Consider the following 24,455-nt stretch of genomic DNA (forward strand, 5'->3'; position numbering starts at 1 on the left):
AGAGTCGAGTACCGTGACTTGGTATCGTGTTTCATGGCACAGCATCGTCTTTCCAATTGCAGACGCCCATTAAATAAATCACCAAGCCTTCCATGTTCACAGGAGGCACTCCCACAAGGTTAAAAGTCGATTCACCGGTTGCGATCTGTCTGGAGTTTGTGTAGTAAACGCCCGTCCATTCGGGCCTTGCACCGGTCAACATGGTCAGGAGGTTGCAGTTAGGACAGCTCCCCTTGATTTTTTTTAGAAAGTTCTCCAAATCATTTGTTGTGTGGAGGCACAGTCCTTCCTCTCAAGTACTTTTCAAAGTAATTTCAGGTTCTTTTGTAAGTTTTGAGCCACATTAGGTAACAATCCTTATCTCGCACACACAATATGCTTTATGGTGCCCTGAAGATCACCACTTGTAGGGGTTTTTGCACATGCGCATCGAGCATTCTGGGGTGGATTATGTCATTTCAAAAGTCACGTATTGTAATCATGACCATCAAGAAGTTTAAGGAAGAAAATTTGAAAATGGTTGCGGTGGATGCCCTTTTTGAGGGATGGCAGGATAGCTCGCAGGTCTGCACACTGGACTTTGAGCTGTCGAGCCTGGGTATGAATGATCTCGACCCAGCTATAAAACTTACCCTCGTGTTTCACATGTATGATGATGCATCAAAGTGTGACAGAGAACCCACCTGCCAGCACGAGTCATTGGTGAATGTTAAAGATCTTACCCTGCGTTCCACGAAGAGAAGGCGAGTTATTGCCTGCACCCTGAAAATATTACAAATTTGCACCACCTACAGGTGAACGTCAGGGGTGAGCAGCTGGCTCATAAAGCACGGGTCAAAAACGCTCCCCAGCCAACTCCACAAGAAGGTAGGTATAATTGGAGCCACTCCAGTAATAGTAGTAGTATCTGCAGAAGCCATTATCGACAAAAAGATGGCAGCAGTGCCATGGTAGTATAGTGTGCTGTTGTCTTATAAGTTTCTATAAAGAAGCTTCTTAAAGGAATTCCTGCTTCACATTTAGTTGCAAAAGAGTTGAGTACATGGTTGACAAACATTCCTTCTTCTGTAAAATGATGACGACACTGAGAAAACCAAAAGATTTGATGAGTTAACAAAAGTCCCTTGTGCAACTGTAACATGTGACTGCGAGACATGGAAACACGTCTTGGTCTATTGCAGTGCTGGCTTTTTCAATATGCCTATGAGCTGGAAAGGTTACCCAAGAAAGCTGAAAAATACATTTGATCAGAATAAGCCATTCAGTTTACAGAATTATTTGCAACAAATTTGAAATTTCTCAGCTCACAAGTCATGTGAACAGAAGCACGTGATGTGAACGAATCATCAGCAAAGAGCACTGTTCATGTACAACACACTAAGTAATGGGGGACGAAAAGGCCAATGATTCGTCACACCTGTGCCAAAATCATAAACAGAGCATTCACATGTGGCATTCAGCCAGTGTACCGGTACACAATGGCCTCCTCTTTTTAAAAGGCACTTTTGTATCTTTCATGTCCATAAGTGCACACCGATAAGGGAGCAGTGGAGAATAAAAGCAGAAGGAATTTGTTTTCCTCTCTCGACTCATCCTTAAATGTTTATAATCATTCTATACACTTCATTTGTCAATAAATCCCCTCAAAGCTTTGCAGCATTGAATTCCAAATCCTCATCCAAAGCCTTATCCTCTCCAGATTCAGAGCCAAGGAAACAGTAGCAGCCTGCCTTTCATTGAAGTGAAGAACAGTCCAACAAATGTTTGAACGAGGGCTGGGCGATTCTCTACATTTGAGAATCGATTCTGGTTACGTGTGTGTGTGAGTGTGTGAGTGTGTGAGTGTGTGTCACATTGTCTATTGTTGGGGGTAGTACTGGGGATTTTTCATAATTAATCAGATGATCACACACAGTCCCAAAGCAATGCAAAGCAATACTTAAGTGTTCGTTTAAGTCATATATTTTCAGGTAAGTTCAGTTTTAACACATTTTTGTGACATATCTGTCATAAGTTGGAAGAAAAGGAAATAAAATTTTTAAATTTTTTATGTTTTGAAAAAAAAAAAAAAAAACAAACAAAAAACTGTTCATCAGCATCACTTATTACAACGTTGTAAAGAGAAACCTTCGTAGGTTAAAATCTGATATGAACATGTACACAATGAATAATAGACAAGAAAGGGTAAGTGGAGATGCAGGTGGAGAGATCTTGAGAGAGGCAAAGGCATCATCAGTCCAGACGTGGAGCTAATCTTAATCCCCCAACCCCTCTCAAATGGACTGATCACATGGTGATAATTTAGCTGCTAAATTATTCATGAGTTGATCCCCTCCAATGTTTATTCTGTCTGCCCCTATTTATGTGTCAATGGCCTCCCACCTCTGGCGTTTACCCATTCAGATTATATCCATTCAGGCCTTCTTTATATGTAGATTGCGAAACCATGAACCCATTGGTGAAAACAAGCAGTGAAATCTTTTGTTTTTTGTATTCAACAAATTAAACTTGGATTCTGAGGTGAACTTGTCAACGAGTCAATGTGTGCCTGCATTCAACTGTATAGAGACAAAATGAACTAGACGGCACTCAGTAGAGTGCGTACCTCCCGCCAGGAGGAACAGTCTACGTTTTGTAGCCCCCTGATGGACCAGATCTGGATCTTCATCAAAATCGAATCAGTTCGTCCTTGTCACACACCCAACCTGTCACCAAATTTCATCCGAATCCATCCACAACCTTTTGAGATATCCTGCTCACAGACAGACAGACAGACGTGAAAACATTACCTCCGTCTGCCTTCAGTGGCGGAGGTAATAAAGAGAAAGAACTTATCGGTCTGCAGAATCAGCAAAAAAAAAATTTTTGTTGATGTGATTGTATTGATTTTCAAGTCATAAACAAAGAACTAAATGTTTTTTAATTCTAAGTTTTTTTGATGTGATTATACATTTTTAAGTAATACACAAATAAGTCGAACGTGGTTTATAATTTTAATAATTTGAGGTGTTACAGGTAAAAAAAAAAAAAAAGTACACCCGGCAGGTACCTTCCCAAGGTACACCTTCGTCAGGTACATCAGGTACCCTAAAAATTTCAGATAAACAGCCATGATGTAATCGTGGGAAAGATTGTCAGCACGCAATGGATAATGGCCGCACAACTCGCTTCAGACTCATCAGAAAGTGAATTTCACGAATAATTTTCTGATCAAGAATCCCCAGATTACGACGATAGTAAAAAAAAAATTTATGTAGAAGGTGCTGTCAGACCGCACATGTATGAATCGGAGGTCGAGATGATGTCATGAGAGGGGAGGGGCCAATCGAGCATATTTTTGGGGGAGGTGGAGCCAATTGTGCAAAAAGTGACACCAAATAACATAACATTAAAATCTTCGTTTTAACATATCTATTCAAGAAAAGAACAACGATTAAGTGAAGTCCTATCTATTCATTAAACCAAACATGATTTTCCAATTCTGTGGACCTTGAAGGGTAGAATTTATGTTAGGGGGAGTTCTCGTAGAATTTAGGATTCAATTCCCGGTTCCCATCGAGGGACATAATTTCAACTGGGTAATCAATACTCCTGCCCAAGCCTAGTTGGAACTAGAGAGTTCATAGAACACATTACCACATGCAGTTTTGATACAAAGGACATGGGAAGGATATTTTCAACTCTTGCTTTGCCTTTTCGAACATGATCTCTATTCACTTTGTTCGTGAACTTTGAATAATAGGCGCGATGGAAACCATACGAAGCTGATGGGTCAAACGGAACAGTCCAGAGTTGAACCTTTTGCCAACTCCATTCAGAGATCGTAAAATCCCTCAGAGCACGCAGCAAATTTGATTGGTCGAGACAGCATATAATTATTTTAATAATAAAATAATAAAGAATTGGTTGGTCCATGCTCTGATTCATGTTGTGACTCGTGTTGGTCTAGTGTGAAAACATAAAATTCTATTGAAACCAAGTAGCTCCTTGATCATAGAAATAGACTGACAGACAGACGGAGTGAACAAATTGCTTAACCCCTCTTTGTGCTGCCTACACAGGGTAATAATCTGAAACGTTGTACAAAAGATTTGCCAGGTAGGCAGAAAAGTCACTGGTGTACATGAACAATTGGAAAGGGCAAAACGAGAACTGCCTTGAAAGACTGATGCTTCAGTCACATTTGGCTCGGCGGCCGTAGGGTCTAAAAATCTACGGCCACTAGCAATTATAGGGCGGCCGCAGTATTTCCACGGTCACACAATGTAGCAGTCACATATATTTTTATTTTTCGGGTAGCCGCACGGGGTATTTAGAAATTGTGGAGACCGAAAACGTGGGGGTGCCGTACGGTCTTTGATTTGATGTCGCACGGTGACCTTAGGGCGTCCTGCGGCGGCCATAGAATTTTCAAGACGCAAGGCGCAAGGTAGCCTCAAGGTGCCCGCAAGGCGACCCCAGGGGGGCCCTAAGGCGAACGAGCGGCCAGATGGACCGTAACAAGTGGGTAAGTATACCAGTTCTTTTTCATATGTATATCATATCTCATATCTGTCATATAGATTGTGGACCAGGTTATATACAGATGGCGCTGGTTGTTCCTCAATGGCAGAGGTTGTTAGTCCTCAACACCGTTCTTTGGAGGCATGGTGATGTTTCTGGTCTGAGCTGCTGGTGAAATGTGATGATGTGTGTGGCAAACATCTATACTCCAATCTCTAGCGGTAGCGCACGGTGGACGCAGACTGCCACGGAGGCTGTACGTAGGACGCATGGCGGGCGTAGGGGAACCGTGCGTCGACCCTGCGTTGCCCGCAGGTAGTCACACAGACCGCAAGGCCACCGTACGGTAAACACAGGGACGTCCACCTTAGGACTACCCTACGGCGACCGTGGAAATAGTGCGGCCGCCGTAATTTTTTGGGGGTTGGCAAAATTCATTTTTCATTGATAAGAGCCTACGGCAGCCACACGAATAACGCAAGCCTACCGTACGCCCTACGTACGGTCGACGTGGAACACATCTACGTCATGGCTACGGCTTGTCAAATTGCTACGGCCAACCTAGAAATGAAAAAAAGTTATAACTCCGCGCTACAATTCCACGGAGATCCCTACGGCCTGTAAAAGATAGCCATGCGCCCTAGGGCCACCTCAGAAACTCTGCGGCCGCCGTATGTTTGTCAATTCGGGGGGGGGGTACGGCCGCCGTATCCTAGACATAGAGCATATGTGACTGAGCAATAACAAAGAAGGGAGAAGGAATTCCATTCAAGGCAACGTGCTGCTTGTGTGCATTTAGGAAACATGTGAATACTAGTAGTAATGCCCGGCGTTGCTCGGGCTCGCAATAAAGCCTGGCGTTGCCCGGGCTTTCTTGCAAATTTCCTGAATAGCTGTTAGGGGTTAGCGGTTAGGGGTTAGCAGTTAGGGTTAGCGGTTAGGGTTAGGGTTGCAGTTAGGGTTAGCGGTTAGGGTTAGGGTTAGCGGTTAGGGTTAGGGTTAGGGTAGCTAACCCTAACACTAACCCAAACCCTAACAGCTTGGCGTAGCGGAGGTAAACAGCACCCGGGGCAAAGTGGAAATTTGCGTGCCCCGTCGGCCTTAAACTTGAGTGGATTTGAATGGAAAATCCCATAAGGGATATCGATTTATCGATTTTTTCGAATATCGGAAGTGTTATGGAAAAAATTTATAGCCAATGACCTAAGTTGGACCAAAAGCCATAATCGTACCGAGTTTGAATGGAATCCGTTGGAGTTTGTGAAAATGCATCAAAACGAATTTTGAGGGGCTTCTTAAGGAAGACAATAATATCATTAGTATATGTGCCAAATCTTGTTTCATTTCATGCAGAAACAAAAATCTGATGGTGGAACAAAGAAAGGGGCGTGCCGAAATATTAATATAGATACCTTTACATATTAAAATCCCAGAAATAAAGACACTTTACTTGTTGGACTACCCTAATAATTAACTTGAGGACATGCATGGAGGTCTGCAGGAGTCATGAACATGGAACAGCTTTTTAATTGTGCAAACGAAGCAAAACAATTTCTTTTTTTTAAATAGAAAATGCCAACTTAAATAAGTAGATATTTTAAACAGTAATAATATTATACTGCAAACAAAACAAGAGCAACAACAACACAAACATAAATGAAATCACGAATCATAAATTATCAACAGAAAATTTAACTCACAAACAGTGAATAAACAGTGATGCTTACATTTACAGGGTTTTGAGTTATCATTTCAACTCTCAGTACAAATTACGTTGACCACATGTTCCATGTGCAATACCTGTGGAATGAATGGTAGGAATATTCTCCGGGAGATTAAACGAACTGCTCGCTACATTTTCAAAAGAGTGCAAGAATGGCAGAGAGGAGAGAAGGTATCCAGGAAATGAAAGGCCTTTTAAAGCATTACATTTTCTGATCCCCCAGGCTCAGGATACAGAAGGTAAGGTTCAAGGCGTTGAAGTCGGTACTGAGACAACGAGTCGAGCAGCCAGTTCCAAGACACAACCCGGGCAATGGACTCATGGTACAGCTCTGAAAAAAAAGGGCACACACTCTGGCTTGTGCAGCATGCACATGGCCACAACTACATTTTCAGTTGTAGTAAACGCGTTTTGTTAACCAAAAAGTGTGGTTGGGCTGGTGGCGATCAAATTGCAAACGCAACTGTGAAGACATTCTCATGGTGAGTTACAACCCTGCCAAAGGCAATATTAACTAGAAAGAGCAATCAACGATTGCTCGCCACGTCTTATTGTGTGTTTTTCTCGTACGCATTTTATCGACCAAATCTCATTCTAATTATGCATCCTTGATAAAGGTACTCAGTTGCAAAAATATAACATGTACTACTAGCTACCACTAGGTGGCGTATGTGGCCTACGTGAGCACATAAATCTGCAAACAAACAAATGGACCCAAATGCAAGACACTATCCTCTGACGAGGGTAACTAGAGAGAGCAATCAGAGATTGCAGACCCTCACCAGGACTTCTTTTGTGTGGTCTATTTGTGTTTGTATGGTATGTAGATGATGCAATGACGATGCAGGTTTATGTTCATTTAGCGAATAAACAAACCTGACCTGTTTTATTTCTAGAATCATGTTCCAATCGTATGCATTTTATAGACGCACATGATACTTATTTTTATAATACGTACTGAATTGACATACTCACATTCTTAATAAAGCACATCCAAGAAACAGTGTTGGCACAAAATCCCTTTGCAAGAACCACAATTTTCTTTTGGTCGATTTTGCAGGTAGGGCTTCAATACGCAGACAGAGAAGTTAAGATCGAAGAAAGACTTATTGCCAGTGTGTGGGTTCATGATCATGAGAGAGAGCAGATAGGTTATGAAAACATACTTCTCCTGAGACTGGCTTATGTTCCAGAAGCTTGGAATCCAAATCTTTAATTACCTTCACCAAAGGAGAAGGTATTGCACTTAGAGTGCAATTTCCTCAAATGTTGATGGAGATGGGAGAAAAAGCTTTCTCAACAGGGAATGTTCCTGACACAAAAACGTTCCAGTCATCCAGCACCATGTCAGGATCACATGGACTCAACGCATGGACCATCACAAGGCTAAGGACATCGAAGCATCCTGTTCAAGAGAGCGCCACAGAAATCAACAAGAAAACGTTCTTCTGAATTAGGCATCCCTATTCAACATTGAGGATAATAATGAAAAATGACCCCCGGTTGGGGGTGACGGTCATCTCTGAAGCTCTGATCGGCTTAGAATGGCTTCGATGTCGTCTTGTCTTTTAGGTCAACGTACAGATGAAAGCCCGGGAGTAAAAAGGATTTTTGAACTTCCGGTTCCGGGTTTGGAGCGACGAGAGGTCTCCTTCCGGGCTCCATGCTGACGTTCTCAAAGTTAAGTTTCCGGTCGTTATTTGTCCCGTTTTAACTGTTTAATTTTCTTACCTACATGTTACTGTGTGTTCCTAGTTCGGTTTTGTTTCAAAAATCGTGCTATTTTGTGAGTATTTTTGTCGACGTTCTTATCTGGTGTTTGAGGCCGAGGCCTTGGCCTTGGCTTGAGGCCTACCAGTTCCACTCGGTGTTCGATCGTTTTTTTTTTTGTTTTGTTTTTTCTCCCCATTACCTTCAATTTCTATCCTCCCCATTACCTTCAATTTTCATCCTCCCCACTTTCCAAACATCCCCCATTGTCCCAACTAATCTCTTTCTTATCTCAAAAAAATAAAAAAAATACCCAACAACAACAACAACACCCTCACGTTCTTCCGATTCTGCATCTTCTTCTTCCTATTAACTTCCTCCTCGTCTTCTTCCTCGATTTTTTTCTACACTTCCATGACCTATCTATTGAACTCTCTCAAACATTAATATTAACAAAAACGATCTTATAATGCTTCATCTTCCTCTCTCACACATGTGGTACTCTTTACTGTTTCATAATGCACTACTCTTCTGCTATTTTAACAGACTGCTCTCATTTCGACCTCTCCTTCATTCCTTGCCAAAAAAAATCCAACTATTACAGCGCTTCTTCTCTCCATTCTCTGAATTCGCCTTCATTGCATCCATCAAGAATTGTGTTAAATCGCATCTCTGACCTAAAACTTTTAAAAACCACAGTTTGCCATGGATGTTCGCTTTCCATCAACCATTCTTTTTTTTCCAACTTCAGTGCCAACTCACCCCCCTCACCCCTCACTCTCACTCTCAAAGCAACCATCCCACTCTTCTCCCTCCAAGCCTCCCTCTCACCTCTCTCAATAATCCCCCCTTCACCTTTCTCCCACCTTTCATCCCCCTCACTCATCCTTCTCAAAGTTGCCCCCCCTCTCATCCACCAAGCTGCCTCCCTGCACTGGCCTCTCACCTCCATCTCTTCACTCCACCTCCTCAAATCCTGAACTGCCTTCTTCCTTGTCTCTTGTCCCCCCTCTCCCCCAGCACCACAGAGCCTTTTCTCCTCCTCATTCGGCCCCCTCCCCTCGCTATTCTGCAATACCCCACACTCTTTCAACAACCCTCGTTACCTCCCGCCCTCGTCCCTTGTCCTACCCTCCCCCTCCCCCTCCACCTCCTGCACCCAAAGCCTCCTCCCCTACCTCTTCATTAAAAGTGTGGACCTCAAATATCTGGAGCCTTCGCTCAAACCTTTCAGATCTTTCCATACAGGTTGCCACTGACAAACCAGACATTATCTGCCTAACAGAAACTTTCCTCTCCCAAGACGTGTCCGACTCCCAAGTATCTCTCCCCGGTTACTCCCTCTTGCGGTATGACAGACCTGAGCCTCGTCCTGGTGGAGGTGTTGTTCTCTTCATCAAAGACTCTATTCCTCACTCTCCATGCACTGCTCTCACTCCCCCACACCCCCAGGAATACCTCTGGCTTCGGCTTCCCCTCCACTCCCACCTCATGTTTATATGTGTACTGTACCGTCCACCAAACAGTGATGACTATATCTACACCTCACTATCCGAAAACATGGACCATCTTCTATCTTCTCATCCAAACTCTCTCTTCCTCTGATGTGGTGACTTCAATTGTCATCACGCCAGTTGGCTAGGTGTGGGTACCTCTCTCACCTGGCATGGCATATCAGCAAAAGCTTTCTGGGACTCATTCGGACTGACTCAATCGGTCAACTTCCCAACCCGGATCTCAACCAATGGTACTCCATCTCTTCTGGATCTGATTTTGACAAATTTCCCTGACAATATCTGCTGCTCTTCCTTCGCTCCAATCGGTTCTTCTGACCACGTCCTTGTCAAAGTGGACATCTCTCTGGCTGTTATCAGAGAACCACCTCACCGCCGTCGAGTCTGGCATTTCACTCAAGCCGACTGGCAGGGTCTCCGAGCAGCCATCAAACTTACAGACTGGTCTCCTATCACTACTTTCTCAAACATCAACTCATCCTGGGAATTCTTTCAAAGAAACTTGCTCTCCCTCATGCACAGATTTATCCCCTCTCGTGTTCAGTTGTCCTTCCCTTCCTCCCGCCCTTGGTTTACTGAAGCTTGTGGCGAGGCAGTTGTCCTGAAACAACTTGCCTTTGCCTCATGGAAAGCAAACCCAACTGAGGGCAATCTCAGTTCTTTCCACAAAGCTCGGAACAAGTGTGCATCTTACCCTCAGGAGAGCCAGAAAACAACATCTTTCTCATCTCAAGTCTGAACTCTCAAACCTCTCTCCCTCCTCAAAATCCTGGTGGCGTTTAAGCAAATCTGTTTCTGGTGTATGTTTCCCCTCCATCCCCTCCCTTACCTCAAATGGCCGCACTGCTGATTCCACACGTGATAAAGCTGAATGTCTAAACTCGGTGTTTGCAGCTAAATCTTGTGTCCTAAACCCATCACTATCTCTACCCACTTTACCCAGTCGCACCCAACTGTCTCTGGACTCTGTATCCTTCTCTCCTGACAAGGTGGAGAGCTTGCTTTCAAACCTCGAGTCAGATTCTGCAACCGGTCCAGACGGCATCAGCCCACGTGTCCTCAAAGCCTGCTCTTCTGCTCTTGCTCACCCTCTCTCTGTTCGATTCACCCTCTCATTTTCCCAAGGTCATCTGCCATCTGCTTGGAAATCTGCTAACATCACTGCCCTGCATAAAAAAGGTGCAAAAACAGATCCCTGTAACTACAGACCAATCAGCCTTCTCCCAATCATCAGCAAGGTTATGGAATCCATCATCGCTTCAGACATGAAATCCTTCCTCTTCTCCAATGGCTTGATTTCCAATCATCAATTTGGTTTCAGACCAGGTCACTCTACCCTGGATATGCTGCTTCTGCTCTCCCATCAATGGATGGAGGTCCTCAATGCCAGACAGGAAATCCGAGCCGTATCCCTGGACATATCACGTGCTTTTGACACAGTCTGGCACCCTGCACTACTCACCAAACTCTCTTCCCATGGTATTCAAGGCCATCTCCACTCATGGCTCGCAGACTTCCTCTCCTGTCACAGTCAACGTGTGGCCCTAAATGGAGTTCTTTCATCCCCTCTTCCTGTGCAGGCTGGAGTTCCTCAAGGTAGCGTTCTGGGCCCTGTTCTTTTTCTGGTTTTCATCAATGATCTCTCGGACTCTCTGGAAAATCCTCTATTTCTCTTTGCCGACGACTCCACCCTCTGCCGTACCATCTGTCATCCCTCAGACCGGCAAGCAGCAGCTTCTTCGCTCACTGCAGATCTGGATAAAATCACAAACTGGTCCAACACGTGGAACATGTCTTTCAATCCAGACAAATCTCACACTCTCACTATGTCTCTTCGAAAGGACCATTTAGAAAACCCCCCCATCCACTTTCTCAACAATCCTCTGGAAGAAGTCTTTTCTTTCAAGCTTCTGGGTCTCACTATCTGCCATGACCTTTCCTGGGAAAGTCACATTTCCAACCTCGCCTCAAAAGCCAGTCGCCGACTGGGAATCCTCCGTCGTGCAAAGTCCTTCCTCGGCCCTCTTGAGCTCCTGACCACTTACAAAGCTTTTGTCCGTAGCCTGATGGAGTACTGCTCTCCCCTCTGGGCTGGTGCTCCTGCCTCCCACCTTTCTCGGCTTCACGCTGTCGAAACCAGGGCATTTAAGATCATCGGCATCTCCCGCAATGAAGCTGAGTCTTTGGGCCTCTCACTCAATCACCGCAGGTTGGTCGGTGGTCTTTCTGTCTTCTACCGACTCCTCTCCAGCCTTGCCTCCCTGCTCTCTCTGCGATTTGTCCCCACCACATTTCCACAGGGCACTCAAGGTCCGCCAACAACCCCCTTCTGGTAAAACTACCAAAATCACGAATCACTGCTCATCTTCACTCTTTCATTCCTCTTTTTTCCCGCCTTTGGAATAAACCTCCTCACTCTATTCTTTCCCATTCTTCCCTCCAGGCTTTCAAAACAGCTGTTCACCACCACCTCTTATCTTCCCCCATCCAAATCCTCGATCTTTTCTACCCCCGATAATCCACCCAAGCCCACTTCCTTCAATTCCCCTGCTTTCCTTCCTGAAAGTCCCTGTAATGTCCATCTTCTCTTCGCCATGTTCCCCATCCCATCCCCATCCCTCTCCCTTTCACAGTTCACCTAATGTGTTTGTTCCCCACTGTTTTGTCCCTTCCACTCCCGCCCCTCTTGTCTCATGCCCCCTTGCTGTGAGTTGTGTGTTAGCTCTCATACGAGCCTCGACAATGTATACAAAAAAAAAGGATAGAAAACCTCAGAAATCAAACTACATTTCTGAGTTATCCAGAGATAGATTTTGAAAATGGTTGATTTGGAACATTTATGATCAATGTGTCTTCAAAAGGATAGAAACCGGACCTCAGAAATCAAACCGCATTTCTGAATCATAAATGGCAGATTATTTCACAAGTTTACAGCATCGGTGACCTTGACATTGACCTTCAATCGTGTCAAAAGTCATACCGCCGTGCATCACTCATCGACCGCTACCTACATACCAAGTTTCATCAAGATCGGGCGAAATTTTTTTGACCACATCACATCGACGATTTTTCCAACTTTGAAGACACGTGACTCGATAACCAGCACAAATTTTTAAAAACCGGCCCGACCAAATTTAGATATTGTTCCATATTATCAGAATCCGAAGAAATTTCTAAGATCGGATTACAAACGGCGGAGGAGATAGATTTTGAAAATGGACGATTTTGCAACTTTGGAGTGGCCTTGACCTTGAATCGTGTCAAAAGTCATACCATCGTGCATCACTCATCGACCCCGACCTACATACCAAGTTTCATCAAGATCGGGCGAATTTTTTTTGACCGTATCACATCGATGATTTTTCCAACTTTGAAGACACGTGACTCGATATCCAGGACGAATTTCAAAAAAACCGGCCCGACTAAATTTAGATATTGTTCCATATTATCAGAATCCGAAGGAATTTCGAAGATCGGATCATAAACGGCGGAGGATATAGATTTTGAAAATGGACGATTTTGCCACTTTGGAGTGACCTTGATGTCATACCGTCGTGCATCCCTCATTGACATCTACCCACATACCAAATATCAAGAAAATCGGAAGAAAAAATGGGGACGTACGTACGGACGTATGGATGGACGGACGATCGAGACTGGTTTTATTAGGTCATCTCGTTAGAGATAACCTAGAAGGATCTTGGGTTGAAGGCATTTAAGCCTGGACAAGTCGATGAACTCAGTGATAGGGACTTGGATACAAGCGAGGATGCTTGCGAAACACTCTCGGAGCGTTTTCCACACTCATGAATCACAACAAAATATTGGAAAGCAACATACACATGTGCAGCAACTGCACTGCGAAGGGACTGTGTGCCCACCCACGTGCAAACAGTCATACTTTATAGAGGTACTCACATTCTAATTGTACATACTTTATAGATGTGCTCAGCTTAAAAAAAGATAACGTGTAATAATGACTATCATGAGGTGGAGTTTGTAGCCTACCACAGCACATTATGTGTGGGCAGACAAAGACCCAAGTGCAATACCCTCTCCTTTGGCTAAGGTAATTAAATATTTGGATTCCAAGCTTCTGGAACATAAGCTAGTCTCGAGAAGTATGGTTTCTATAAATTTGTCAGCAAAACAGCTGGCTTATCAATGGCCTTCAGGAAGGGAGTAATTTGGCCTCCATGTGGTTCCGGTCAAAAAGTTGTAGTTGAGTGTTATTGGGCAATAAAAAGATGTAAAAAGGTAGTCTGTTCACATCTTGACCCAAGTTAAGAAAAGCATTATTAGTTGGAGAGGAATGTACTAATTTTACCATAAGTACCCAAAATAAACACCCCATATGTTGTACAAATGTGAAGTTCAAATACACTGCAGAAATAAATAAATAAATAAATAAAGACCAAAGTGCTTAGGATGAAGTTCTACATACAATTCTACATATACATTTCTGAACAACAATTACAGAATTTTTTCAAACATAACCATCACAAGGCAGAGGAAACTTACTTTGGTAATCCATGGTGTCATCTGCAGAATTGTGTTGAACTAGCAGTAATGGAATAAAGATCTATTAAAACACACAAAGGAAGATAAAAGCGAGGTTGTTATAAGGTTAACCAATCACAAGAACAGGCCACTCAATCAAATATATTTATTTTTATATTTCAACAAAATTTGAGGCTTATCGAAGAGGGAGTAGAGATGGTGGGGAAAGGCAATGCATCCACAGAATGGCATAAACGGCAGAGGAATGAGAGAACATGAAAAGATGAATGGGAAGAGACAAAGTAATGAAACTGAATGAGGCAGACAAAAGCATGCAGCCTGGACAAGGACATAAAATCAAAAAGTACACGTGAGCTTTTCAGGGGGATGGCCTGTTAGTGTTCCCATCTGAACCCCTGGCTCATGATGTAGGTTCACCAGGTTCAAGCCGCATGCACCATACATTGGTCTGTTGTCGAACAATGTCCTTGCGATTCATGTAAAAGTCTATCAACATCTTTGTCCTAAAGGTGATAGATGTACAAACTCCTCCATGAGCCTGAGATCACTGCAAAAGTAAAAGATCATCGATACAGTACTGTGCAAAAGTCTTAGGTCACCTTGAAAATAAATATTTGTCACCTTGACATAGTTTGAGAATTAAAGGTGTTAAAAATAATAACATTTTTATAAAAGAAACAAAAATGAATTGTATTTTATCATATTGAATGAAATGCCAGGATTTGGAGTGACCACCTTTCTTTCTTATTTTTTACACAAAACAGCAGATGTTTTGGAATTCTTTCCTGCAATTTCTGGAGAAATTCCATTGGGAGGTTGTTTCATGCATTCTGCAATGATTCTTGTAATTAATTTTGAGTTTGGTTGTTTTTCATTTTTCTACTGGTTCAAATAATCCCAGACAGCTTCTATGGTGTTAGTCTGGACTTTGATGGGGACCATCAGCCCTGGATTAACCATTAAGCAAAATAAGCACGTGCTTAGGGCCTCAAGGGAAGAGGGGCCCCACAGAGTTTTTTCCAGTGCCGGATTTACAATGGACCATGGTGCAAATGTTGCAGCTGAACCAGGGCCCACAAAAAGGAGGCCCCACAATAAATGAAAAAAAAACATATACAGTGGTACCTCTACTTACGAATGTCTCTACATACGAATGTTTCAGGTTACGAAGCGCCTGAACGGGAAAATATTGCCTCTAGTTACGAAGGCGTTTCAGGATACGAAGTCAAAAATACAGTACAGTACGCGCTGCTTTTCGCTGCTCCCAGAGTTTCCCGAACGTAAACAAACTTGTAGCTGCTCTGCCATTGGCTATCGCCTAAAATCTGCCTGGCAACCCTTTGCGTATGCGTGTATCCCAGCATGCTCTTCGTGTCCCCGTCCTGCTCTGTAAATATAGTTATACTGTATACAGTCTATGGTCCCGCTACGAAGTGCTCGGACAGTGTTACAGTACAGTATGCGTGTGGATTACAGTAACTTTTATTCACAATGGACCCCAAGAAAGCAATGAAGAAAAGTGGACAAGGAGAAAAGAAGAAGAAGAGAGTTTTTCTGGCCATACAAACAAAGCAAGAGATAATAGAAAGGTATGAAAAGGGGATGCGTTTGATTGATCTCGCAAAAGAATATGGCCGTAATATATCTACGATCGGCACGATAATAAAACAAAAGGAAGCCCTAAAAGCTACGGCTCCTTCCAAAGGCCTCTCTGTCATTTCCAAGAGGAGGTCGGCAGTGAACGATGAGATGGAGAGGTTGTTACTCGTGTGGATAAAGGAGAAAGAGATTGCTGGTGACACAGTGACAGAGGCCATAATTTGCGCAAAGGCAACCGCCATCTTCACTGACCTCGTGAAGGAGGATACAGGCAAGGGAAATTCGGCGCAAGGACTACACCAGGAGTTTAAGGCATCGCGTGGGTGGTTCGAGAAGTTTAAAAGGAGGACTGGACTTCACTCTGTTCTTCGCCATGGCGAAATTATTTCGCTGGGAAAGGGCATTGTTCTTGAGGTGGATGACGAGGACATCAACGAGCTGATTCAGGAGCACAATGAGGAGCTTTCGACGAAGGAGCTGCAGGAATTGGAGGTGATGCAACACACCGCGGTGCAGGAGGAGTTCAAAGAGGACGAGGAGGAGGAGGAGGAGGAGGCAGCCATTATTCCATCAGCCCAAATCAAAGACATTTTAGGAAAATTCCATGAAGTCTCGGAATTTGTTGACAAGAATCACCCGGAAAAAGTGTTCACAAGTCGGGCTATCGCGCACTATGACGATGTCTGCCTCGCGCATTTCCGACGGATTGTTAAAAGCCAGCAAAAGCAGACGTCATTGGATCAATTCTTCACGAAACGCGAGGCAAAAACACTGCTGATAAGGACCAGTAAACAAAGAGGCCAAAAAGTAACGAGAATAGCAGTTAAAAGGTAAATGAATATTTTTATTATTTCCTTTATTCTTTGTTTTTTACATTATGTGCCTCTCGTTTTATGTTTATTGTGCGGTAATCTAATTTTAACATGTATTTGTTTCATGTTCTGATGCATTTTTATGATTTATTAAAAAAAAATGTCCGAATTTTGCGGGGCTTGGAACGGATTAGCGCATTTACATTCAAAAGGCGTCTCTACTTACGAAGGTTTCAGGTTACGAAACTACTCCCAGAACGAATTAAATTCGTAAGTAGAGGTACTACTGTACAATAAATAAAAAAATTACACTTATTTATGCAATGTAATACTGATGCCGTAGCGTTTACTGTAAATAAACATTACTGTAAGTTTTGTTTCATTTCGAAAAATAAAATTTCATTTTACTATTTAGTATTGTTTTTATTTTGGATTACAGATAGTCATGCGCCACTTAACGACGGGATACGTTCTGAGAAATGCACCGTTAAGCGATGTCGTCATTGTGCGAACATCATAGAGTGTACTTACACAAACCTAGTTGGTATAGCCTACTACACACCTAGGCTATATGGTATAGCCTATTGCTCCTCGGCTACAAACCTGTACAGCATGTTACTGTTCTGAATACTGTAGGCAATTGTAACACACATCCAAGATCGACGGAAGAGGCGTTAGTTTTACCTTTGTGCTGTTCATGATGGCCATGTGTGTTGTTAGCAGCTGCTTACAATCTTCTCTCGCATAGATTATCGAAAGGTGAATAAATAGCGTTTGGATTTTATAAATAATCATTGCATCGATGTTATAATTTACAAATGAAGAAACGAGCACCTGTCAGTTGTGTGATATATTTTCAGAACAGTGCGAATGTTTTAGCAACATAAAAAGCTTTACTGAAAACTAATTTGTGTTTTCATTTTGACTGTAACAAAGATTTATTCGTGGAATTTTTTTTAACTCAAAGGTAATTTACTTGCTAGAAGGTAAACGTGCAAAACACGGGTCAAATAAGGTGAAAATAGGGGTGTTTTCGGATGTGAGGTCAACATTGGGTCAGGTTGAACGCTGATTTTCTTGAATCCCAATTTAGCGCAACCCTGCTTTTTTTACGATGATATTTTATGGACCTCAACGATCTCGTTATAACGAGGCCACACTAGTTGTTTATTATCATTATCAAGTATTATGGACTGTACATAATTGTATGTGCTATACTGTACTTTTATATGACTAGAAGCGCTACGACATCACTAGGCGATAGGAATTTTTCAGCTCCATTAAAATCTTATGGGACCACCGTCATATATGCGATCCGTCGTTGACCGAAACGTCATAATGCGGCACATGACTGTATATGGGGTACCATAATCTTTTCAGTGCTTCGGGCCTCTAAAGGTCTTAATCCGGCCCTGGGGAAGATTCTAATAGTTATGGAATTAATGACTCTGCTTTTCTTTTTTCTTAATGACATTTGCAGTGTGTTTGGGGCCGATGTTGTACTGGAAAACAAATTTGTCGACAATTATCCTCCTTCCTGATGGGATGCCTTGTTGGATTAGGATCTCCTTGTACTTGTCAGCATTCATTGTTCCTTAAATTTTCATCAAATCACCAATGCCAGCTGTAGAAATATAACCCAACCCTCAACAGAGCCTCCACCTGCTTCACAGTAGGTCGTAGACACAAATCCTTATACTTCTCTGCAACCCTCTTCCTCCTGACATACTGCCTTCGATTTGTTCTAAAAATTTAAAACCGACTCATCACTCCAAAGTACCTTTCCCCACTGACTGAATTTGATATCTCGGCATTGTGTGAGTTTATATTACCTGCAAGAGAGAAATTACAAATTAGTGAAGAAAGGGATGGCCGAAGCCTTTTGGAATATTTAGACCAGAAGAAAAATAAAAATAAAAATAAAAAGAAAAACATCAAAATCAAAAGATGAATTCTGGGAAACATTGCAGTTTGCATAGAACAACCTCACAATGGAATTTCTGCAGAAATTACAGGAAAGAATTCCATAACAAATATCTACTGTTTTGCCTGGAAAAGGTGGTCACACCAAATACTCAAGTTTCATTAATTAATATTGTAAATAGTAAAAATAAAATTCATTTTGCTTCATCAATAAAACATGATCGTTATAACACCTTTAATTTATCAAAATATGTCAAGGTGGCAATAAAAAAAATGTGAAGAATACATATATATATATAGTTATGGTTTTGTAAACATACCCCTGGAAACATACCCCAAAAACATGTGTTGGTCCTCATGGGTCTGGAACTGTAAACCAGAATAGCACCAACTTCCTTGACTTTGCAGGAAGTCGTGAACTTAGGGTGGCTGGTTCATGGTTTCAGCGCCCACAGGCTCATCGCTGAACTTGGAATTCCAACGCTGGAGGATGATTCAGAATTGCAGGGTCTACCGGAGTGCTCAGTTCCTCAATACTGACCACCGCCTTGTTGTAGCAACTCTTAAGTTGCGCCTTAAATCTGGGAGATGGCTGGATGTTGGCAAGCTCAAGGACGAGAGGGTAGCTGAGGAGTTTGCGAACAGGCTGAATGGAGATTTGTGGGGTCTGGGTGCTTTGGGAAATCCTGAAGAGTTGTGGAGTGCCTTCAAGGCCACCATCCTTGATGTTGCCATTGGTTGTCCAGGAGCAATACCCAGGTCCAACATGATGACGTAGCCCATACAGTACTTATTTGTCTTGTCTTTTTTTTCAGATTGAAAAAATACCTTAGCAACCTACCCAGGCCTGTTGTAGTCATGAATTGTGGTATAAGTAATTTGCAAAATGGGTTAAAACATACCAAGTGGAGGTGACAATTGTATGCATTTTGGCTTAAGCCAATTTTAGGTGTTTTAATGTTTTTATACATGTGTTAGCTGATATATGTGTATCCATGGTGGTTAATATATCATAAAATAATAGCATGAACCAAAAACACATTTTCCAATGATTTTCCAACCATAACCATATTCATCATGTGCACTTCAACCAGAAAACAAGTTTGTATGACAATATTCATGAGCGGTTAATTGTACTAAAGTTGGATTTATCCTCCTGAAATAGAAATTGTATCCTCCTGAAATATAAATTGCAATGATGTTATATCCTCTTTTTATATTATGTTTATGATAATCTGTAAAATGTATTGCTAATACAGTGAAACCTATCGAGAGGTCCCTCTCATGAGCCAACACCTTCTCCTGAAAGGCCACCTAATTTTGGCTATACTGGCACTTTTACATGAAAGCAGACTGCTCATGAGAGATCACCCCTTCTGAAAAGTCAGTCTTTTGTGACATTTTGGATGACTTCTCAAAAGAGGTTTCACTATATTAATAATTTTTATTGTAAGATAAGTAATATAATGTGGTCAATCAATTTTGTCTTGATCAATTTCCAGACCAGATTGTGAAAAAGATCACTGGTAGACAAGACGTACCTATTATCTCCAACACTAATACTGTAACTATTTACTTTCCAATGATCTATTTTTTTAAGGGATTGCCCAGTTTTTTTCAGTTACTAATTAGGACAGCATATAATTCTGGAAACCGGGAAAGCAAAAAAAGATGGAATCTCCCATAATCTAGATATCGATAGCAGTGGTAATTATACATTTTATAACTTACAATCTTTCATGACAAGGAATACACCTATAGTGCAGTTATTTAAGATTTTCAACTAACATTAGATAAGTTAATCATTCTCTAGTTTTTTCAAAATATCACATGTAGCTAAATGAATTGAAATGTTACATGCATCTTTGTAAAAAAAAAACATGTTATCAATACTTATCATATGTTTTTCAGATAGACTCATGATGGACAGCCACAGCAGTAGTGATGACCAGTCAACTCTGCCTTCTTCCAACAAAGCGGATGAAAACAACTGACTGGAACAAGTGTGTGATATGCCAGACTTATAACTCTGAGACTATTAGTGGTGCAACAGAAACTGGCATCAATAAGTTTCAAGATGCAATGCAGCAAAGACAGGATGAAATCAGCGATAGACTGAAACTAGAAAACCTGTTTGAGCTCAACATTGTCTGGTACAGAAACTGTTATGCTAAATATACAAGTGCACAAAATCTAAGGTATGTAAAGAAAAGACCCTTCAAGCAAGCATTGGAAGCCAATGTAGAAGACAATGACAGGCAGGATGATGAGCATCAACAATGTTTGTCTCTACTTGGAGAGAATCTCAATCTGTCTTCATTGTGTCAAGCTTCATGTGAAAAGTTGGTTTGTGCACTTTATTTCAAAAATGGTTACAGTACAGCTGATGATACTAGATAAATATTTCCTATTCTGCCAGAAGCAGAAACAAAATGAGAACATGCCACTATCAAACAGTCTTGGGCATCATATTGAGAGGGCCAATTTTCAAGCATATATTTGGAAGAAATCACTCTGTGCCATTCAGAACTTGCCATCACCTGCTGGACACGGTTGGGAGCTTGTCAGTGGCATGCTAAAACCACTTCTCATGTCAAAAGCACCTGCACCAACTGCCATTCTAGAGCTCATTTCATGCAAATGCAAAAAGTCTGCATGTAGGCGGAATGACTTGTGCCGATGCAAAGCAAATGGCTTAATCTGTACAGAAGCTTGTTTTTGTATGGCCGATGAACAATGTGAAAACATCCAAACCCAAGTATATTCCACTGATGACTGACACTGATGAATAATTGTGAGCAAAACCAGAAATTCTTAAGTCTCATGTGATTGACTGATTTTATTCAAAACCTCTACCTGAGCTGTTCCACGTTCCAATCTCTCATTCAATGGATAACTGAAAATGTTTCCCATCTATATATAAATGTAAACTTATCCAATAAGCAAGAACAATAACATTGTATTCATATAGCATTGAATCTTTTTTATGCATATGTCTCAGAAGATAAAATAAAAGAGGATCCAATTTTGATACTGTTTCGCATCTGTGTGTATCCCAAAAATAAATTTGGTAACCCTGTTTTCTAGTTGATTTGAACATAACAAATTTTGTAGAGCCATTGAAAATGTGTAAAATCAGTTTTTGCTAATAACTGATAATATATTAGCCATTTCTGGCATCCTAAATATACACTAAAACACTAGAAATCCTAAAACAAGTTAAATTGCAACCTACCCCTGGTATGTTTCCACCCTCACAGCAAATTACTTATACCACAATCCAGGACTACAACATGCCTGGATATGTTCCTTAAGTATCTCCCAAGCTGGAAAAAAAAAAAAAGAGTCAAACCAAATAATAACTAGATGGGCTACGTTTTCATATTTATAGGCCTTGTATGAGATTTGGCTCCTGGACTATGGATGTCTTTGAACTCACCATAGGGTGAAGAAGAATTTTGTCTCTCAAGGGACACTGAATTCCATTGACCAGAGTCACAGGGTCAGGCTTAATGGCAGAGCTGAGCTGTCCAGGGAGTTGAGGCATAAAACTATGTGCGCTGAGGGTGGAGAAAGAGGCCTATGTGAGAGGAATCTGAGGGGGTAGTGCATCACCTGTGGTCACGTGATTCTCGTCCTGCTTACAGGGCAACTTGCACATTGCTTTCTCCCAAGCCCATCCCTCAGTGTCCTGCAGTTAGAGTGGAGGATGGTGAGCTCTTGAGAGAGGAGTCCGAAGTGAAAGCCTGCTGGGCCGGTTACTTTGAGTGGCTGTACCAGACTGATCCATACCAGGTGTTGAGTTGGATGTCAGGAGTGTTACTGTCCCCATTGCTGACCCGCCAATCAACTGTGATTCACCTTCATTTGTGGAAACACAGACTGAACTTCTCAAGGCTGGTGGAAATGCTGTACTCATGTCGTTACCTGTATTCCAGGCAGAGCATGGAACTGCATGCATAATCTCAACTGACTGGAATACGGGCCTTATTTTCTCTCTATTTTTAAAGGGAAGGGTGATCGCCTGGACCACAACTACGAAGGGGATGACGCTGCACTCAATGCCGGGCAAGGTCTTTGCACGAATAATTCTTGATAGGGTTCGCCACCATCTGCATGAGCACCAGCGCCCAGAGTAGTCAGGCTTTACACCAAAGACGTTGACGATTGACCGTATTCTTGCTATTCGGGTCCTCACTGAATGCAGACAGTTTTGGCAGGGGCTGCTTGCAGTCAATGTTGATCTCTTCAAAGCGTTTGATTCAGTGAATTGGGATACCCTCTGGAGGATTCTTGGTCTTCGTGGGGCAACACCAAAGCTGATCAATCTGATGTCTGAACTCTACTTAAGTACTGAGAATGCTGTGAGATGTGATGATACCATCTCTGACTTATTTCCAGTTGTCACTGGAGTTCGTCAGGGGTGTGTACTGGCCCCCACACTTTCCAGCACTTGTAGGAACTGAATTCTGGGGAGGATGTCTGAGAGATCAAGCTGTGGTGCATCGTTTTGGAATGTCAATATCTCTGACCTTGATTTCACAGACGATGCAGCCATCTTTGTGGAGACTAGATATCCTTTTGGGGGCCCTCAAGGTGCTGAATGAGGAGTCAGAGCCACTGGGATTATGAGTTTCCTGGGTCACAACTAAGATCCAAGTTTTCAATGACATCTTGGATGCTGCTATCCTGTCTGTAACTGTTTGTGGTGAGGATGTTGAGATCGTGGAAAGATTCACTTTCCTTGGCAGTGATATTAATGTCTCTGCTGGCTGTGTGCCAGAGGTGAATGGACGTCAGGGTCGGGCCTGGTGTCATGGATTCACTGGGATCATGAGGTGTGGCACTGTCAGTTCCTGTGCGGGAAAACGCATGTCTGAGTCTTCAAGTCCTTGGTGCTTCCAATCTTGCTCTACGGATGTGAGACTTGGACTCTCACCAGGGATCTGAGACAGAGACTTAATTACTTCGGTATCAGATCTCTTCGGAAAATCCGTGGCCAGACTTTGTGTCCAACGAGTGATTGCTGAGAGAGACATATGAGACTTGTTTCCTGCATAGTCCGTGAGCGTCAGCTGCGGCTGTATGGACATGTGGCTCATTTTCCTGACGCTGATCCTCTCACCAGATTCTCTCAGCGAGGGAGCTTCATGAGTGGAGGAGGCCAATGGGCCGACCATGTGCCTTGTGGTTGCAGCAGGTTGATCAGCATCAAAAGGAGATGCGGATGGGTCAGGCATCTGCCTGGGAGATGGCCAGACGGAGGCCACTGGAGTACCGGCAGAAAGTTGACGCAGTGACACGCTGCTCCGGCGCATGCTCCCATACCTGACCTGACCCCAGGGGGAGAGCATACATCGACACGTATGAGATCCGAGGATGTTATTTTTCCAGTATATGTGTAGATAGACCTTTACTCCTCTTCTCGTGTTTTTGAGGGGGGGATACGTTGAGCTTAGTTTGTATTTCGCCGGTGTGGTGTTTACCTCCCCCCACTCACCCCCCCCACCCTTTGCTCCTTCACCCCACTGGTCCAGTTCCTCCCCCCACCCTGGTCCTTTCAATAACCCCTCCTTTACTCCATTGCTACACCCCCCCTTTCCCTCAACAATCCCTCCTTCACACAATTGGTCCGTTTCAACAATCCTCCAATAACCCCCTTCACCAAACCTCAAGTCAACGGTCCCTCCTTCATCCCTCAGTCCATCTGCATCCCTCTCTGTTGCCACTCCATTCCTGCATCATCTTATTTCACACGTTCATGGCACAGAGCACGATGCTTCATATTTGTGGCCTGCAGGACGGTGCCTCTCACAAGCCACAGTGAAGTACTGTGCAGAGAAAGTTTGTGCGTGAGGGAGGATCTAGGGCCTAGGGGCACTTTCCACATCCTTCGCAAGTGAGGGGAGGGGTGAGGGGGGTGCTCGTGGTGGTCACAACAGAATGACATGGCATTTTCAACAAACTACGTCATGGACACGCCCTCACTGGATGCCCACCAATGAGGCATTGGCTCGCACGAGACGAGATAGAAAAAGACGAGATCCTGTAAGGAGTAAGGTGCTCAGAGTTGGTCCTCATCCTTGCGAGAGAAACCCATATCCTGGAAGGAGGAAGAGGACAGGAGTGTGCGGGGTGGTGGGGGGAGTC

The 24,455-nt window shown here is 42.9% G+C and overlaps 1 protein-coding gene across 2 annotated transcripts in view; it reads right to left on the reverse strand.

Annotated features, from left to right (window-relative positions):
* Positions 1 to 6,012: 6,012 nt before the first annotated feature.
* The window catches only part of BRCA1 (BRCA1 DNA repair associated), an 81,045-nt gene continuing 62,602 nt past the window's right edge, over positions 6,013 to 24,455 (reverse strand). For both annotated transcript variants that reach the window (XM_085852161.1, XM_085852160.1), the window contains 2 exons: positions 13,972 to 14,032; positions 6,013 to 6,557 (listed from right to left, as the gene is read on the reverse strand). In XM_085852161.1, the coding sequence (XP_085708287.1) occupies positions 6,421 to 6,557; positions 13,972 to 14,032 (198 nt within the window). In that variant the 3' untranslated portion in view covers positions 6,013 to 6,420. The remainder of the gene's footprint in view (positions 6,558 to 13,971; positions 14,033 to 24,455) is intronic.

The sequence above is a fragment of the Eptatretus burgeri genome, chromosome 13 (assembly GCF_056783735.1).
Source record: "Eptatretus burgeri isolate ZD-2024b chromosome 13, Ebu_testis_v1, whole genome shotgun sequence".
Taxonomy (NCBI): Eukaryota; Metazoa; Chordata; class Myxini; order Myxiniformes; family Myxinidae; genus Eptatretus; species Eptatretus burgeri.